General features: G+C 27.7%; 1 protein-coding gene across 1 annotated transcript; it reads right to left on the bottom strand.

Annotated features, from left to right (window-relative positions):
* Window positions 1-1,564: 1,564 nt before the first annotated feature.
* Window positions 1,565-8,838, bottom strand: LOC112702572 (transcription repressor KAN1). Its single transcript, XM_025753670.2, has 6 exons — window positions 7,607-8,838; window positions 7,207-7,283; window positions 5,916-5,961; window positions 5,040-5,202; window positions 2,119-2,221; window positions 1,565-1,960 (listed from the first exon to the last, which is right to left on the bottom strand). Exons 1-6 carry the CDS (start codon window positions 8,409-8,411, stop codon window positions 1,841-1,843), a joined length of 1,314 nt encoding a protein of 437 aa, XP_025609455.1. The 5' UTR covers window positions 8,412-8,838; the 3' UTR covers window positions 1,565-1,840.
* Window positions 8,839-20,134: the final 11,296 nt, after the last annotated feature.

The raw sequence follows: 20,134 nt of genomic DNA, 5'->3' as shown, positions 1-20,134 counted from the left end.
GCTAGTTAGGGTTGGTTATTATTAAAAGAGGTTCTGTAATTCTATTTTGGTTGTTATCTCATTTTCTTGTTTTGCTCATTTTCTAACAAATCATGATCAATATTCCAACGTTATATATGCATGCGTAATTGAGAAAAGTCTCACATCTCTTCTAAGTTCTAATCTCTTTCTCTCTAACCTGCTGCACAAGCTGTTCACCATCCTTTCACTGAGAAATTTCTGATGAGTTGTCTATTATACTGCTCCCGTCGTGATCTCGCATAGGTTGTGTGGAGTATATGCATATTCGATTTAGGGTTTAACAAAAATTAAAGCATGTAACTGTTTGTTTAGAGTTATATGAGGGAATTGTTTAACAAAAATGTTCGTCAAAAAATTAGTTACAATATTTTGTATAATTTTACATATGTTGTTCGTACATTTTCAATTCATATTTTATATTTTAATATATATTTTATATAAATAATTAATTAGTAGCTAATTTTTTACCTACACATAACAAGTTACATGCTTGGTTGTTTAAATAGCAGGACTTTAAAATTAAAGCACCTAATATTTGGATTTGAATCCTCTAAAGTTTGAATTTTACTTTAGAGAGTAAAATATGATCTTCTACCTGTGAATATTTTTTCTTTCATATTTATTTTTGATCCCACCTATGAAATCAACGGTGAGAGATCACGCTTTATTCTTTAAAGTGAAATTCAAATTTTAGAGGATCAAAATCCCAAATATTTGCCATATTGCCATCTAATAACCAAACGATACATCACACATAGATGTAGTTGTCATGATTAAAAACTGTGGGGATGTGGTTTTATAAGAGTAATAATAGTATCAAATTTAGGTTATAAAATAAATTAATTTTTTTTTTTTTACGAATTGGGAGGATTAAAGGGTTTCACATATAGGATTGGATAGAATTTCTAAACAACTTTATATCTACGGATAGAATTAGGGGAAGCTTAAATCCTACTTTACTCTATTTATTGTGACTCCTAATAATAGATAACATTTGACAATATTAATTTCCTAATTCTCTATGTTAAATCCCTCGTGCATAGAATAAATTTTTTTAATTTTTTTTCTCGATTAATGTTGTCAAATTTAATCTATTATCATGCAATATTTTTTGTCACATATTTCTTAGTATATAATGAAAAATTATACCTTATAATATTAATATGAAAAAAATTGAGAAAAATTATTTTTATATATATAAAAGAATGAAGGAAGAATAGAACAATAGTGAAGGATTTCGTTATATTGAACAATGCAACAATATGCAATACGGAGAGATAGAGAAAAATTATTTAATGTAAAAAAAAGGAACTTTTATTTTTTTTTTTATATGCATATCACATATGATGACACCAAATAATAGATAGTTCAGTACAGTTAATTATCAGTATATTTTTGTAAGCTGATATTAAAAGAAAAAATCCATTAAATACACTAGTAAAATGTGTGTGCCGATTAAAATTGCAAGCGCATGAATTTTTCACTATAATAAGTGTGGAGATGAGTTCTATATTGAAAGGGGGAATAGTGAAATAAAGAAAGATTTGGGGAGAAAACAATAAGTATATATTGTTCGTTAAGTGAACAATATATATGCATGACTAATAAATATAATTATAATAATAAGATAAACAAAATTGTTCGTTAAGTGAACACAGTTCCTGGAGGAACAATATATATATGCATGACTTTTTCTTTTATCTCCTGAATCCTGAACCCTAGGCACCACTCTCTCCATATATATAATTAAAATGCATAAAATTAAAAGAGAATGAGGGAATCATAATTAATCGATCAAAATTAAATTATTAATATATAATTAGGCTTGTTCTTTGCCATTCCAATCAGGTCTGCCTAATGTGAACTCCAAGCATGGGTTCTTGCATTCCAAATTATTAGAACCTTGCAAATTGTTCTTCAGTTGCGTTGAATCGCACTCCTGCATGGTTATTATTTTGTTATTATTCTTCTCACATATTGTTTTTTATAGGAAAACTTAACTATGGTTTAATTTTCTCTATTTCAATGCAAAAATTTTGAGAAAAAAAATTACATAATGCAATTAAAAAGTATTAATTCGTCATATATAATTAGTACCTGAATATGACTATTTTGCCCTCCCGATTTTGTTTGAGAGTGTAAGATAGGTTGTCTTAGACCATTTATATCAGATGTAGTTTGTTGCCATGTCTCTCTACAACTGAACAATTCCATCAAATTCAAAAAGCCACATTAATAATCAAAGCAGTAATCATATTCTATAGACCATAGCATGTAATATAATTAACTACCAAAACTAAATTCATGCAAATGAAAAGGGTCCTATCATATATATTTTATCAGAATTTATTACCGCTAATCTAAGTTGCAACCTAGCATAAACAAATTAATTAGTATGTATTCATAAGGTAAACTAATTTTATTTTATTTTGTTAACAAATCAAATTTAACTAGGAAAATAACCGCACCATACCACCATTCACATGATTAGATTTAGTGGATACAATTTAAATTTTATTCAATTTATCTTTTAACTTTATGAAATAAAAATAAAAAAATAAAATAGTGACATGACATTACTAACTTGAGGCTAGCTATACCACATTAAGGAAGAAAACAAGTTGTGCATGCGTTCTGGTTTTTCCAGCCTTTATAAAAAGTGCAAGCTCTACTTCAAGAAATGACATGGAATGACAGATAGAACTTTAAGGAAATTATTCACATTGATTCATATATTAAATTGTATTATGAAACTAATATTTTTAAAAATTTAAGCTGACATGAAAAAAAATATAAATAATTATATTTTTAACACGTTATTTTATGAAAAAAATAGAATTTGTATGAATTTTTTATAAGCTTTTTCTTTCTATTTATCTTATTTTTTTCTTTTTCAAAAATAACAAAAATCAAATTTTAAATTTTTTTGTCGTGAAAATTTCTGATGTCATATTATAAAATTATTTTTTTTAAAAATTTAAATGTAAAAATACACTCCTTTAATATATACCTCTTACAAAGTGATTTATCATCATATATCAATTTAAATGTAAAAATGCACTCGCTTATTATTCGCTATATCTCTTGAACCGTGTCTAGACGGCTTTTGTTATTTGTTTAGTGACAACACAAAAGCAAACGCTAGATACTTCTTTTTCATACTATATATATATATATATATATATATATATATATATATATATATATAAGTTAAATAATTAGTAAAATTATTCTATTATAACTATATTATCGTAATTATAATTATTATAATGTTTTTTATTGTTAAATAATATTTTTAAATAATATTTTTTTAAAAAAACGTTAACCAAATATAAAAAAATGTAATTTTAATATATAATCACCATAACTACTATGACATAATATAATCATACTAGAATCCATTTTATTAATATTTCTGTATAAGTAATTCAAACCTATTCACTTTTCAATATTCTAAATATATACAATCTTTGTGTACGTAAAGGAAATTTTGTAGTATCATCTTTTAAGAGGGTCAATTCACCTATTCAATCTCCAGGAGAACCTATGGATATTTTTTGTGTATCACCATTTTAAGGTAAAACATCAAAAGCAGTATGTGACTTTTTTCGTCCAACCCCATATATATATATATATATATATATATATATATATATATATATATATATATATATATATACACAAAAATATTATTCCTATACTAAAATTAATTACTAAAATTAATTATATTAATATATTTATGTATAAATATATATATAATTTAATTATTTTTAATATCTATTTTATACTGATAACTAATTTTAATGTATATATACACACACCTAAAGAAGAAAAGAAAAAGTGCATGCAGCTGCTAGCTGCTACTGCTTTGCTTTTGCATTATATACCTATCAAAGTATCAAAGTTATATACAGATCTCATCAGTTGGAAAAAGAAAATTGCTAAGAAATGGGTTTCATTATTTGACATCAAATTCGGACGCACCAAAATGCGTTACCTTCTCACATAAAACATAATGTAGCTTATCTTTTTCATTTTCTTGTTATTTATCTCTTTCAGTTCTTGGTATATTATTTTTATTAATGTCTCTAAATACAAACTTATATCAAAATCTGTCAATTTAATGATATGATAAGAGAAATAATGTAGCATATCTTATTATCTTATACTATGTCTATTAATATATGTGATATTCGAAAATTATTTTATCTTAGAAATCATAGAAATCATATATCGTATATGTATATAAAAGTAAGAAAACAACCCAACACATGCAAGCAAAGTAAAAGCTGACAACAAGAACTGTTTTTGTTCTCCACAAGGAAGAATTGATATGGTGGTGAACGTACGTGTGGGTGCATTGATTTCTAAATGATCAATAATACCATGCAAAAGTAAAAATATTGAATTCTAACTTTTAAAAAAATCAAATCTAGCATAAAAAAACTAAAAAAAAAATATATACACAATCACACTTCAAGTTATATATATAAAATGTATACTGCTAATGATTGTGATACTCACAGAAGTTATATAAATATCGTTAAAATTAAAGTTATATTTTTTATATTTTGATAATTTTTTTTTATCTTTACATTAAAAAACATTGTTAAATTAAATAATAAAAAATATTACTTTAATTTTAACGACCATTTTTAAACCGCCTATGGCATGCACCATATGTATAACCATCTGATGAAAGTGAGTTTTTATCGGACAAAAATAAAGGCTTAGTACAATATATCTATAAAAGGCTGCATTCTCGAGACACAATATAAAGCATTATTCGAAATGAATTAATGTTCTAATTAAAAAGAGAAATTAAACAGGGGTTGGTATAATAATAGGATAATGTTAGATAGAAAAAAAAAAACAGACAGAATTTGTCTTATTTAATATTTATTAATTATTGTAACAATTAATAAATACTAAATAAAGCAAGTTATGACTGTTTTTTGTTGATTTTCTTTAATTACCAAACATTTTCGATAATAATATACAATGAGGTAATTTTGTACCTTGAAGAGTTACTCCATAGAGTGGTGGTGGTGGAAGAGTAGTCCATATCTTGTTGCAATAATGACCGATCCGGCCGCCCTCTTTGGTCCGAAAATTGCCGGAGACTGCCACTACAGTCACCGCTGCCGCCCACCGGCGACATGTCATCGTCCCCGGATCCATCTGATTGGATGCAGGCCAAAAGCCGTGAGACTCAAATATGAAATTATTCCCATATGATGTTTTAATTTGTTCGTATATATGCATTTTAATTTCTTTTAATTTTCAGGTATTATATATTGCCTATATAATATATAGTTACACATATAAATGAGTTGGATTAATTAACATGCTCTTCCAAGATAAATTCAAGACTTTGAATGACATTTAATGTCATGCATATAATACATATGAATATATAAAAGTACCATAAAAAATGTACACTTTTTTAAGTATATTCAAATATATATTCTACTTCAGCAACTAATTTTAGTGTATATTTATTAGCATAGTTGAATAAATATTTTAATGTGCATGCATGAGTCTTCAAAGTTTTTATTATTATTATTTATTATTGTTATTGAGTAATGTGGATACCAGAGTAATGACTATTTGAAAAGCCTTTAAAGGGTGTGTGGTAAGTTTTCGATGTAAGAGACAATAAAGAAAGGAAACAGGTGCTGTGAAATTCAAAAGTAATAGTAAAAAAAATGTAGACACTGAAAAAAGAACAACCTAAGGTAACTTCTAGGTAAGTGAGATTTTCTTTACCTTTATTTAAACATTTTGAACTCTATTATGAAAAAGGAAAATTGAGTGTGCTTAAGGAAAAGTTATAAGGCTGCTAAAAAAAGAAAAGAAAAAAAAATGAATGAAGATTAAGCAATCCGAATTACCTGAAGAAGCTGCAGGCTTGTCAGTGGTCTTAACAGTTCTATACATCTGGAAAACAAGTCACTCACATAAACGAGGCATTTTATAGAAGCCTTTTACTAATGTTTGCAAATTAATATTGATTTAAAGTTATATTAAAAGATAAAATAATAAGGCCTTGTTTCATAACTATTTTGTAACGCAAGTAGGAAAATAATAGAAGACATGTATGAGTTTATGCATAAGAAGAATACTACTATCTGTATAGTTGGCATACATCAACTTAAGTCAGAAGTAAGAAATATGAAATAAAAATTACAAATTTACAACTGTTATAAATTAAATATCTACAAATAAAACACCAATTTAAATTTAAAAATAGCAATTTTAAATAATCTTTTTTAGATTTATTTAAATCTTTACTTAAGTATTTTTTTATTTATCTTATGTTAATTTTGTTTTTTTTCTTTTAGAATTATTAAACATCGAATTTTAGACTTTTAAATTATATATAAAAGTTTTATTATTATGTCATGATATTATTTTTTTAAAAAATTTAAATTAATTAAAAATGACATATAAATAATTATATCTTTTATATATATAAACAAAAATTATTTTTTATTAGAATATTTTTTTATTATCTAATTAAAAAATTAAAAATAATAAAAATAGAGATAAAACATAAAAGAAACTATTAATAAATAAGAAAAGAATGAATTATAATAAAATTAAAAAAAAAAGGTGAATAATCCTCATTTGGTATCTGAATGAGTCAAGTGAGTGAGTGATATTATGTACAGGATAGGTTTGGGTTTCTGGGGTTGTGTGGGTAAACCTCATTAATCACGAGGTTGATGTTTGATAAGATTGTAATGAGACCCTGTATTATTATTGCTAAATGATGACTTTTGTCTCTTCTTCTCTCTCTCTCTCTCACTCAAAGCAGAACCTGTTTCTGTGTCTGCTAGTCTCAGAAGTTAAAGTCTTAATTTCCTTCCTTCCTTCCCTTCCCTTACTAGTTACTACTCTCACTCGCTCTTTAAATTCAAACAATTCAACTTAAAAATAAAATAATTGAATCCCACTGCCACATTATATATTAGCTTCATTGGTTACCGTGCTCTACACCAACACACCGCCCAACATGAGCGGTAGACCTGTTTTTAGAATATATTTAATATTTAATATAATATATCTTATTTAAAAAAAAGAGTATTATTTGAAAATTACATAAAAGTATAAAAATAAATAGTTTTACAATATGACCTAAAATCTGTTTAATTTAAAAATTAATTAACCGAGCATATATACCTGCAAATGGCTTTTGACATGGGCTAATGTGAGATCCTTCACATCCATGAGTTCAAGAACTGACTTTGGAGTTGCTCCTATAATAATAATTCATCATATATTAGCTACCCCTAATTAAATAAAAAGGCTTAGTAGAAGGTAAATTAAAGGGAACAAAAAAAGAACAAGAAAATAATAAACACCCACCTAATACAATATAATATTTTCTAAAGTTATTAAAAATGGTGTGGTGGTGTGAGAAATTTAGATGATATGGTCGAAGTTCATTCTGGAAAAAAAAAAAGTCAATTCCAAAAGAGTTTTTAGGGGGAAAAGAATCCCTAAAATAAATGATATAATAAACATAAAAAAAATAGGGTAGGGGAAGTGGTTGATGAAGAAAAAAAGAAAGATAATTTACTTTCATGGCCGCCAAGAAGCTCAACAGCATGAACAAATCGGGCATGGAGGGTGCTTGTCCACCTCATTCTGGGCGCTCTCATGCTCCTCTTTGTTGGTAGCTTGGGCAAGAACCTGCTGGATCGCATCATAAACCCACCATGATGATGGTGATGATGATGATGATGCGATGGTGGTACTTCATGATGATGATGGTGCAATGGATGATGATGAGATTTGAAGGCAGTGAGCCTTGTGATTGGATCCAAAGCCGGCGAAGAAGAAGAAGAAGAAGAAGGTGCGGGTCCAATAAAGTAATTACTGTTATTATTAGGTAGTGATGATGGTGATGAAGAAGGAATCATGTATTGGTGGTGGTGATATGAACACATATTAACCTTGTTGTTTTCTCTAGAATATTCCATTGTTGACGGTGATGATGATGTTGCCATGAAGGGAAACGAACGGTTGTGATACACCGGAATACCCTTGATTGGCCTTCTTAACACTCCTCCACCGTCAGATGCATCAAGAAGTGAAACTCCTCCATAATTTATGTGATGATGAGCACCGCTAATCGCTCTATAATAACTGCTGCTGCTGCTGCTATTTGAATAATTGATGAAATTGCTTCCAAGAGAAAGCTCAGGGAAGTTATTATTATTATTATTATGGTTATTATGATGATTACTACTACTACTACTACTACCTTTGCAGATCAAAGAAGATGAAGAAGAAGAGATAGTTGGAGGGCTTATTTGAAGGGAAAGATCAGGGGTAGGTGTGGTTGATGAACTTGCTTCCATGAAAATCCCTTCTAACGGCATCTTCTTTTTAGCTTTACTCAAATCACACAAGATGATGCTCACAAATTAAAGCGGAAGAAGCAGTTAAAGTGTGATTTGTTTATACATACTCAGATTCTCTCTCTTGCTTTTCTTTCTTTCTTTCTTTCTTTCTTTTTCTTCTGAAAAAGATGCAAAACTTGAGAGAGAAGGAGAGAAGACGAAGGTAATTAATTTAGAAAGAAGAAGGTAAGGGAATAATGTTAATATAATTAGCAATGGGTAGTACCAAGCATGAAACAAACATGCTCATCATCATCATCAAGAAAGTTAGATAGAGATTGTGATGAGTGTAGTAAAGGGAAATAATGACACATGAGAGAACGAACTGAATTGAATTGAAGAAGAAGAAGAAGAAGAATGAAAAGATAGATAGATAGCTAGGGAACTGTTGTTCAGCAGTGAGAGTGAGGTAGAACCAATTATTATTATATTCATTCTTATCTATTTTATTTATTTATTTATTAATTAATATTGACAACAATTATTAAAAGATAAAAAAAAAAATCCAGAAAGGTATGGCAAGAAAAAACAGGTGGATTTGGGTTTCGGTTTTGTTTTCCTCCATGGTATATCTCGGAAAATGACACTAGAACAAGAGGAGAGAACAATTAACATACAACATCAATATAATATATTAAAAAAAATAGCTGTCTTATTTTATTTGTTTCTGTAGGTATATATTATTTAGAAGCTACATTTCCACTTAAATTATCTATTTTGTACTTAATTTCGCAATAAAATAATACTTGACATGTGGAATTAAAAATACAGTAAAAAAATATAAAAATATTTACTAGTAATTTTATTAACATTTGGATTTGAGTTCTAGAAAAGATGCTGAAATTTTTTTTCTACTAACAAACTCCTAAGCACTTTTAGACTTTATATTTTTTCTAATTTATGTTAATAGAAAATTCTCTATTTAATTTCAAGAGAAAAAAATTTACTATCTTAATATAGTCTCAATTAATAAATAAAATAATTTATTTATTACCATTGATATTTATATTTCAAAAATAATTATAACATGATAATAAATGAAATATAAGTGAAGTTAATATATCTTACCTCTGATCCCACAAAATTGTACCAACAAAAAAATAGGGTGACTATGGATTTCCCCTCTGCGTAGAAGAAGGGATAAAAAATATTAGACAGAAAAGGACACACTCATGTGTGATTCCTTTTCCCCCACTCTCTTCGCTACCACCATATCTCTTTCTTCTTCAATTCTATCTCACTCTTTTTAATATTATTATATTATATTATTATTATTCTCTATGTAAAGTGATAAATAAAATTCTATGGTGTCTCATTTCCTTGCTTAAATGGGAATGCCAACTTGCCAAGCTATAGTAGCATACTTTTATGTTGTTACAACTTTTCAAATTCTCATGGCATATTGGAATTTTATATTGTTCCATCGCTAGCTACTATAATGAAAAACAACAAAGAAACAAACACCAAACGATTGACTTCACTGAGAGTGAGAGACCCACACAAAGGGGTTTTTGTTTTCTTCTCTTATAGCTAGTAGTCTCTATATAATATTTATATATATACTTAATTTAATGTATCTAATTAATCGTATAAAACCTTTTCAAATAAATTAATATTCCCCCCTTTGTCTGTTATAAGATCCAGGCTAATTAGGAGTATCTATTTTGTTTTGTACTATCTTTCCTTTTAGGGTTTATATACATATATAAAAAATCAATAATTTATTTTAATATTAATAGAAAAATAATTTTTACAATACTAAAATTAATTTTTTGGAAGGCATCTTTCATTTGTATTTGTATATTTTATTGTGCTCACTCTATTCATAAGCATAATTTAAAAAAAGAAAAAGAAGAATATTATTGTCAATAATTTGAGAATTATCAAATAAAAAAACTTGTTGAGACATCAAAAATATCCAAATCAAATGTTGAGATAATAAAGAGAGCAACCATCTTTTAATTAATCTAACATGTTGCTGAGGACTAATTCACTCTGAATTTAAAATTTATTTAAGGTATGTCATTTTATAATATAAAATTTAAATTTTTAATACTTATTTAAATAAATAAATTAGCTGAACACTCAACTAACTTAAATTTGGAGAACAATCATAATTAATTTCAAGTTTTTGCACTTAAGAACTAATTTATAATATTTGTATGTAGTAGTTGAAAGTTCACTAGGTAGTGTTTGTTTTCGGATAGTAAATCTGAGATTGAGATACTGAAACTTGGTATTGTGTTGGTGGGCTAGAGACTAAAATTAAAATTTAGTATAATAAAATGTTTGTTAAAATATTTGGTAATTAATAGAAATTAGCCAAAAATAATTAGAATTTGTCTTATTTATTATTTATTAATTATTGTAATAATTAATGAATGATAAATAAGATAAGTTCTGATTTTTTTTGTTTTTCTAACATTATTATCAAAATTTTAATCCCTTTATCAATACTTCTACAAAGTGAAAACAAGAAAAGACCGAAATTTCTAAAAAAAAAAACAAAATTTAATCATAACTTTTAATAATTAAAAATATTTTAAAAACTATTTTTATTCTACCTTTATATTTATTTTAAATTAAATAAAATATTAAGAGATAATTTAATTTAATATATTTTATATTAAATATAATACAAAAATTTAATTTAATTTAAATCTCTCCATTTGTGTCTTTCAATTTTTATGCCTCACTCTCTCTTCCAAATTAACGCAGCCTTAGAGCATTGACCACGGTGGAAGGTGGTGTTAGGGTTTCCAAAACCCTAGGCTGAATCAAGATAGTAATATATAATTAATAATTAAGTATAGCATAAACAATATGGGATCATGCATTAACTCATATATTGGGAACTAAACCCCTTTCTGGCTTACTTTAATTGCTGACACCGTAGATGACAAACTTTGTTCTAGCTTTCTCTTGGAGTGTCGACTTTTAAATCAAGCACATAATTAATGAGAGTTTTATTACTCCAACTGCAATGTTACCGAAGGGGAGAAAACACTAATTCAGAGGCACTGTTTTGGGGGTTCTCATTTAATGCACAAATTGGGTGCAGTGAATGCAATTTTTTTATGCTCACGACTTGTTACTTGTTATTCTTTTAAGGGCATTGTTTGTTTATTTGTTAACAAGTATTTAAGAAAAAAAATTAAGGATATTACTATTTACTAGTAAAAACTTTGAATAGAAAACATAATTCTTTTAATAAGTCAATGCGTTAAAAAGTAAAAGAAAAAATAGTTTAAATTTTCTTAATTCGTAAGATACCTTTTAGTTTTTTTTTCTTTTAAAATATTCTTACTTATATCAATTCTCTATTTTTTTCAGCAATAAATGGAATATAAAAAAAATGTTTTGAAATAAAATTATTTTAAAAATAAATTTAATCTAAATATATTTTTAATAAAATTTTAGAATACAAAATATATATTTTTTAATATGAATGTTAACCTGATATATAGCTCACATTTATGTATATGTATCTATACATAATATTCTTTTGTTTTTAAATTTTACTAAAATTAATTAACATTCTTAATTTAGAAGCTAAATATATAGGTTAAGAATATTTTTTTATTAGTTTATATTTTTAACTAAAACATTCTTTATTTAAACTTTTTTGTTAATGTAAATTGTAATCTAAAGTAGAGTCTCTACCCTATCTAATTCTTGTCTTTCTTTTTTCCGTGTCATCTTCTTTTTGACGCGTTATGGGATGAAGGGGTCTTTACCCGACATGCACAGAGAAGTAGTTAAATATTTCATTCAAATTGTTCATCATATAATGGAAATTATTAAATTATTGTAACCAGTTTTACAGGGCAATAGATATTCGAGTTACATAAGTCCAATCAGACTTTTGTCGCTCCACACTACACAGGAATTTTCAGGAACACTATTTAAAATAATAATAACAATAATAACGACTTAAATTATTTTCTTATGATAGAAGAAATGATGTTTTATAAAAAATAATTGTACGTTTTAGTATTTTATAAGCGTTAGGGTAAAAATCGCATCCAGAAATTTCTAATTTAAATAATAAAAAAATCTCACCCAATAATTTTTATTTAATTTTTAAAAAAATTAAAAATCTCATCGAATATTAGAATGCAAAATGAAAAAAAATTGTGAATTTATTACTAGTATTTGTTTACAAGTATATATATATATATATATATATATAGTAACATCAGTCTAACTAACTAATACTCTAATTAATTTAAATAAATTACATGAGGTGTAATATCTCTTCTTAAATTGGTAGATAAATGTTTATTATTATCAAACTTAAAAATGAAATTATTGAATTGAGTTAGAGTTACAGTTTAATAAAGATATCAACTAGTTAGTGCTTTGTTCGAATGTAAATGAGATTCAAAAATTCTATCACCACTCGTTCTCAAACAAATTGACAATCGATTTCAATATGCTTTGTTCTCTCATGAAATGTGGGGTTCGTAGTAATGTAGATGGCTGACTGTGAGTCACAAAAAAACATAGAAGATGAAATGTCAACTTGAAAGTCAGAGAGAAAGCCTCTCAACCAGGTTATTCAGCTGTCACTATTGCCATGGTTCGGTATTCAAATTCAACGGAAGAACTTGAGATAGTGTGTTGCTTCTTTGATCTCCAACAGATAAGGGAATCACCAATGAACGCAGTAACTAATGACACTTCTTCTAGTGTCCGGACAACCTGTCTAATCAGCGTCAGCGTACGCCATAAGTCGCAATTCTGACTTGGCAGAGAAGAGATGGCCTTGTCCTGCAGTCCCTTTAAGTACCTTAGCAAGTGGTGGCGAACAGCAAGGTAAGTGGTAGTTGGTTTAGATAGAAATTGACTCAATGTGGAGATAGCTAACATATATGATATCAGGACATGATATTTTAAGGTATATTAGCCTCCCAATTATACGTCTATAAGTGAAAGGATCATGCAATGGGTCCTCATCAGAGACACTCATTCTCAGATTTGTACCCATAGTTTAGAAACTCGACTTAGCATCAACGAAGTTATAATTGGTGTCTTCCAATATGCTCAATGTATACTTTCTTTGACTAAAGACAATGACTTCAGGTGATCTTGCAAGTTTCAGTGCCAAAAAGTATTCTAAATCACCTAAAATCTTAAGTTTGGACATAGATTCTAATAAGTGTTGCACCCTGCACATCATTTTCTTGGAGGAGCTTGGCAAGATGATGTCGTCTACATATACAAGTAAGTAGATTATATTGTCTCCTGTGCTAAAAGTAAAAAAGGAGTAGCCTCTCTTGGATTATTTGAAATTGTGGCTCAATAATGTTGAGGAGAATTTAAAAAACTATTATCTGGATACTTGCTTCAGGTCATAGATGGACTTGTTCAATTTGCGCACAAGATTTGACTCCTTAGTCTTATATCCAAGAGGTAAATCCATATAGACTTTCTCAAAGAGGTCACCATTAAGGAACACATTATTCACTTTCGTTTGCAACAAAAACCAATTATTGATAGTTTCGAGTAATAGAAGAATTCGAATAGTAGTTAATTTGACTATTGAAGAAATTGTATCTTTGTAATCTATCCCAGCTTGTTGTGTATATTCCTTTGCAACTAACCTCCCCTTGTATCTCTCCACCGATCCATCAGCTTTACACTTTACCTTGTATATCCATCTACAACCTATGATTTATTTTCCTTACGGAAGAGGTGCCAAGGTCCACGCGTTAATTTCTTCCACCACCTACAGCTCTTCATTCATGGCTTGTCACCACTCTCGGTATTTCACAGTTTAGTGATAAAAAGCAGGTTCAAATATGGTTTTTGCATTGACTACGAAATTCATGTATAGTTTGATCAAATATTTGAAATTGGTTATGTTGGCAACATTGTGGCATTAGTAGTCATAAAAATATTGTAAAAGTTTAGTTAGTCTAGTAGATTTTCTAAGAATGGGTTGAGATGGTTGAGGTTTAGGAATATTATCATGATTGTGATCAGGTGTTAAAGGTATTGTTGGGTGATGACGGTCGAAAGTATTGGCCAAAGATTGCTGAATTGGTGCTGAGCCATAAAGAAAAGTGTCTTAGAGCACTGTACGCATCACCACATCTGAAAATTTATCTATAAAATGGGATTGATTAGCTAGTAGCTCATTAAAGAAAAATACACTTTCATTAAATGTGACATCTCTAGATATGAAGAACTTCTTTACATCTAAATCATATAATTTGTATCCTTTATATCATGAAGGATATCCAACAAAAACTACTTTTATAGCCCTTGGAGAGAATTCGTTCGTCTGAGATAGTAACATGGATGCATGAACAAGACATTCGAAAACCCGCAATGCATAATAATTTGGTTGCTTGAGGAATAATTTTTCATATGGTGAAGTGTGCTGCAGGGCTGGACTAAGCAACCTATTCACCAAAAAAGTAGCAGTCAGAAATTTGATGGGCGCCTTGGACTGAAAAAAGGCTCTTGCAATATTAAGCAAGTGTTGATATTTTTTTCTACAATTGAATTTTGTTTAGGTCTCTCTTCACATGAAAATTGGTAAATTATGTACTTCGACTACAGAAAATCAATGAGTGATAGCTCCTTGGCATTGTCAGATCGAATCAGTTTTACTTTAATAGTGAATTGAGTTTCAATCATGTTAACAAAATTCATAAGAATATTAGCAGCATTGGATTTTTGTTTCAAAAGATAAGTGCAAGTAAATCTTAAATGATCATCCACAATTGTGAAAAAATATCTCATATTATTATATGTGGAAACATGATAAAAGTCTCAAATATTCCAGTGAATTAATTCAAAGACATTATTACGAAAATTATTTTGTGACTGAAAAGAAAGATACTTAAGTTTTGCTAAAAGACAAACAGGAGAATTTGAATGATTATATTTGATGAATTTTAATGAAAAATTATATGATTCAATTTATTCAAAAAATTTTCTGATGTGTGATTCAAACAAGTATGCCAAACATCACTACTAACAAAGGACACTTGATGACAAGAACCAGTTATGTGTGTGGAAGGTGCTATGAAAAGTAATTGCAGTATAAATAAATCATCTAACTCATCACCTTTGTCAATCAATTTCTTGGAGATTTTGTCCTGTATAATAAAAGAGAGGTCAGAGAAGGTAACCATGCAATATAGTAAGAAACTTAAAGAAATTAAATTCACCTAAAGAAAAGAAATAAAAATGACATTGTAGAGGGTTAGATAGGGGCTAAGAATGACATTGCCTATGGCTAAGGCCTTAATTCTAGTTAATCTGGTAGGGCTACAAAATGATGAAGTAATGGTTATAGGTTGATAAGAACAGTGAAGGTATTGGTTATGTGTGTGGTTTCCTCTGAATCATTGATCCAAGAGCTAGACACTACCTTTTTATTCATGTAACATGAGAAAAATATTTCACCTGTACAAATTTCATGTTCTATGCCTTGCATTGCTTGTTGAGTTTGAAACAATGCCATTAACTGATTGTATTGTGATTCTGTAAGTGAGAATCCATTGTTTGGCTGGAAATCTTGATTTTCTTGACTTGGCTCGAGCTTGTAGACATAATTCACCTAAGCGACTTGGCGAGTATTCCTGTTCTATAAGTAACCGGGTGGGTAGTCATGCAGTTTATAGCACTTTTTTCTGTGTGGCTGAGATAGCCATAGTGTGCAAATTGAGGACGATCTTTCTTTCCTTTCATCTTAGATCTAGAAGTTGCTATGAGTCTTAGAGCTTGCTTCACGGCAAAAGTCATGTGTTGAGGTGGTTGAGATGAAGTGAGTGTTTGCTGTTTCTCCTCTTATAGCACTAGCAAAAAAACTTTTTTAATTGGAGGTTCACATTTGCCAAGTTGTCATTCAAGTCTATGAGAAATAGCATGACGTACTTTTGATCGAGATACGTTTGGATGACCTTCACTCTATCGCAAGAACAGGCAACAAAAGATTTAAAGGTGTTGAATTCTTTCCAAAGATTCTTTAACTTTGTGAAGTACTGTGAAACAATGAGAGATTCTTGAGTTAGCATCATCAATGATTTCTTTCATTCAAAGATTTGAGATACATTGTTATGGGAGAACCTAGTTCCCAGATCTTGCCAAAAAAGCACAGCTAAGCCAGCATAAATCATGCTTGCAGTGATATCTTTCAAAATCGAATTTAGGAACCAAGTAATAATGATATCGTTGGTGCATTTCCATGTTTCTGCAAGCACTGGATTAAGAGCGAGGTCTGATTTTAGCAGGACCCATCAATGAACCCAATTTTGTGCTTTTCATTGAGTATGAGTTGTATTGATCGGCACCAAAAAATATAGTTGTCTTCTTAAAGTGGTTAAGACACTAGTATGAGCTCTGAGCGATCACTTGAATGAAGTGTGTAAGCATTAGGAATTGACCAGCGTAGCATTGAAGCCGGAGAAACCATTTGTAACGGAATCTCATTTGAAGGGGTCGACATCGTTGCTCAGGACTTAGTTAAAAAGAAATTGAAGAATTAGAAGAAGTATTATAAGAGTAAAAGAATAGAAAAAATGAAAAGAATCCATTGAAAAAAAAAGTGAAATCTAGATGGTTATGATGTTCAACGGGTAAGGATTGTGACAAAAAAATTAAGAGAATTTTTTTAAAAAAGATTAAAAAAAGAAAAAAGGGCAGAAGCATAAAAAAATCTCATTTGACATTATATTGAAATGCAAAGTAAAAAAAAATTGTAAATTCATTACTAGTATTTGCTTACAAATAAAGTATATATATATCTATCTATATATATATATATATATATATATATATATATATATATATATATGATTTTATGAAATTTTATGTATTACTTGGGATAAAAACTTATTTGCCCCCACTCAATAAATAAATTTGACCCTACTTTAAATTTTTTTTAATTTATTTCTGTCTTCATAATGTATAAAAAGAAGATCTCACTATCTTATAATAATATTATACTGGTTATTTAATAAAAAATAACTAAATAATAATAAAAATAATAATTAAAAAATAAGTCTAATTTAAATTTAAATACTAAAAGCATATTTTTTATGCTTTCTAAAATTTTAAATCTCTTCTCTTGTTGTTCGTTTTTTATTTTCTAGTAAGGCTCATTAACTTTATTCTATAATTTCTTTTGATTTAATTAAATGTTTATTTTTATCTTTTTATATTTTTTATTCATTCAATTATTTTGCATTTTATTTTATAATTATGTTATTGTATATATTTTTTAGGGTAAAGTATACTTTTTATTCTTGAAGTTTGACAAAAATTTTAAAAATATCCCTAAGTTTTATTTTGTTTTAATTTTGTCCTAAAAGTTTTCGATTTGCATCAAATATATTTTCGACGGCTAAATTTTTAAAAAATTTAAGACCAATCTAACAATAATGCATGAAAATTATGCTTGATTTGCTTGTGTTGAGAGTTGTTCTTATAAAATTATTTTTGAATTGGTCTTAAATTTTTTGAAAAATTAGCCGTTAGGGATATATTTGATGCAAATAAAAAACTTTTGGGACAAAATTGAAACAAAATAAAATTTAGGGATATTTTTGAAGAATAAAATTTTAAGTTAAATGTTATTATTTAAATTACTATACAAGTATTTTAATTTATCAGTTAAATAACTAGAAGACTAATTATATTTTATAATAATAAAATTATTATCATATTATATATACTTTGCCCCCACTGATAAAATTTTTTAGATCCGTCACTATATACAAGAATATATATGACAATGATTTTACTAATTGTCTACATTAGTCTAACTAACTAATATCTCTAATTAGCTTAAATAAATTATATAAGGTGTAATATGAATTTTTTTTAAATACAAAAATCTTAATTAATAATTTTTTTATTTTATAATTTACCCCTATTTAATAAAATCTCCCAAAAACGGAATATTTTTGTATTTCAAAAAAAAAACTCCCATATATAAAAAAAACTGCCCAATAATGAAAATTCACAAAATGTAGTTGTCTCCCCCACGAGGCCAGTGTATAATGTCATGTAATGCTTTTAACAATAAATAGATTAACTAAAATTTGAAATTTTAAGGCGATATGGTTCCAAAAATAGTCACTATTATTTATTAAAGACTAAATAATTATTGGAAAATAATGTTATTTTTATCTTTTATAATGTGTTACTTCACATATATATAATCACACATAATTTTTTGTGATGTATATTTGTATGAATTTATAAAAGATACAATAACATTATTAAAATAGGAGTGGTAATATTAATTTTTTAATTATATAAGATGTGTTTATTTTGTGTTTCGTCTTGGTACTGGAGTGGCCGAGCTTGAGCAATTTTGAGCAGGCGACTGTCAGAGAGGAAGAGCTATACGTCGGCCTGGATCGAACACCGCGGCGGAAATACGTGCAAAAGATATTTCGACGTTCAAGTCAATAATGATCTTTAGTTAAGTGAAAAATAAAGGATTGAAAATGGAACCTGATCCTTAGCCGAGAATATTAGTTCGGCTTTATAGAAGCTGTTTTACCCGTTTAATGTGGATAAGTCCGAGTTTGTAGGTTGGTTATGATATTCTGTTTTAGTGATTAGGTTTGTTAAGCACATTTCTTATCTTCAAATGAGCGAGGCCAATTTTATCTGTTCACGTGCCGAGCTTTCCGGGCAGCCGAGGATAGTAGTGACGTATCATTTTGTATTTTTATTTTTGTTTTTAGTTTTAATATTTTTTATTTTTTAAATTTTTTGAAAAAAATAAATAATAAAATCTTATTTTTTATTTTCACCTCTAATTTTTTAAGACAAAAATAAAAAAGAAAAACACAAACCAAACTGTAGGTTTAGTTTTCTAAAAAAAACACGCCAAAAGAAATAAATAGTATTGAAATAATTTTTTATAAACGACACATTATTCAGCATTATATTTGATATATTTTTTGGTAACATTCAAATAATTATTTTAAATATTCATAAAAAAGAAAAAAATTGATCTCCCAACCTTTTTTTAATTAAATTTTTCTGTTATTTGTGTAAGAAAAAGAAACTACAAAAAGAAAAATCACCTATGTACCATATAAAATTACAAAATTCAAAGATATTTAGATATGTGCTTTAAAAAAAATTACTTCAAAATCTAATGTATAAATCTCTTTTTCAAAATATATCTCTTCATATTTAATGCATTTTGTCGAATAAAATTATGCCTAAAAAATTCATAGTCTCATTTCTTTCTTTCAAAAGTCATACTGAAATCAAAATTATGATGGTCTTCTTTTTTTCATTGTTGTATTTAATTATTTTATCACATTAGTAGTAATTAGTTAGTCGCTTTTGAGTTTTGACTTAGCTTTTTGTGGCATATATATACACATAGTGATCTATAATGCAGATATGAAATAATAGTAATATATATATAATATGAGTGTTATTTATTAGTGTGCTCAGAATTCTGAAATACAAGTCGGCAACCATTATGTATGTCCTTGGTATCGATTTAATCAATCTGAAGAAAAATTACATAAAATCAGAGAGTGAGAGTACAACTTTAATTTGCTCAGATCAAGGGCCATGGCGTAGTCGGTTAACTTAAACCAGCCGACACACATTTTTGTTCAATTAAATTTATATCAAAAAATTTCAAAAAAATGATGTACCAAAGATAAGATTAATTTGGCTCCATAACTAATTAAAAAACATTATAGATA

The sequence above is a fragment of the Arachis hypogaea genome, chromosome 7 (genome assembly GCF_003086295.3).
Source record: "Arachis hypogaea cultivar Tifrunner chromosome 7, arahy.Tifrunner.gnm2.J5K5, whole genome shotgun sequence".
NCBI classification, from domain to species: Eukaryota; Viridiplantae; Streptophyta; class Magnoliopsida; order Fabales; family Fabaceae; genus Arachis; species Arachis hypogaea.
The sequence above is the reverse complement of the archived record's forward strand: the minus strand, read 5'-3'. Positions and strand labels throughout refer to the sequence as shown.

Excerpts from the sequence above, each read along its gene's own strand:
- LOC112702572 (XM_025753670.2), bottom strand. The coding sequence starts at position 8,411 with ATGCCGTTAGAAGGGATTTTCATGGAAGCAAGTTCATCAACCACACCT. Across the intron at positions 5,962-7,206 it reads ATGTCAAAAGCCATTTGCAG|ATGTATAGAACTGTTAAGAC; the intron begins GTATATATGCTC and ends CTTGTTTTCCAG. Across the intron at positions 2,222-5,039 it reads CTATGGAGTAACTCTTCAAG|TTGTAGAGAGACATGGCAAC; the intron begins GTACAAAATTAC and ends GGAATTGTTCAG.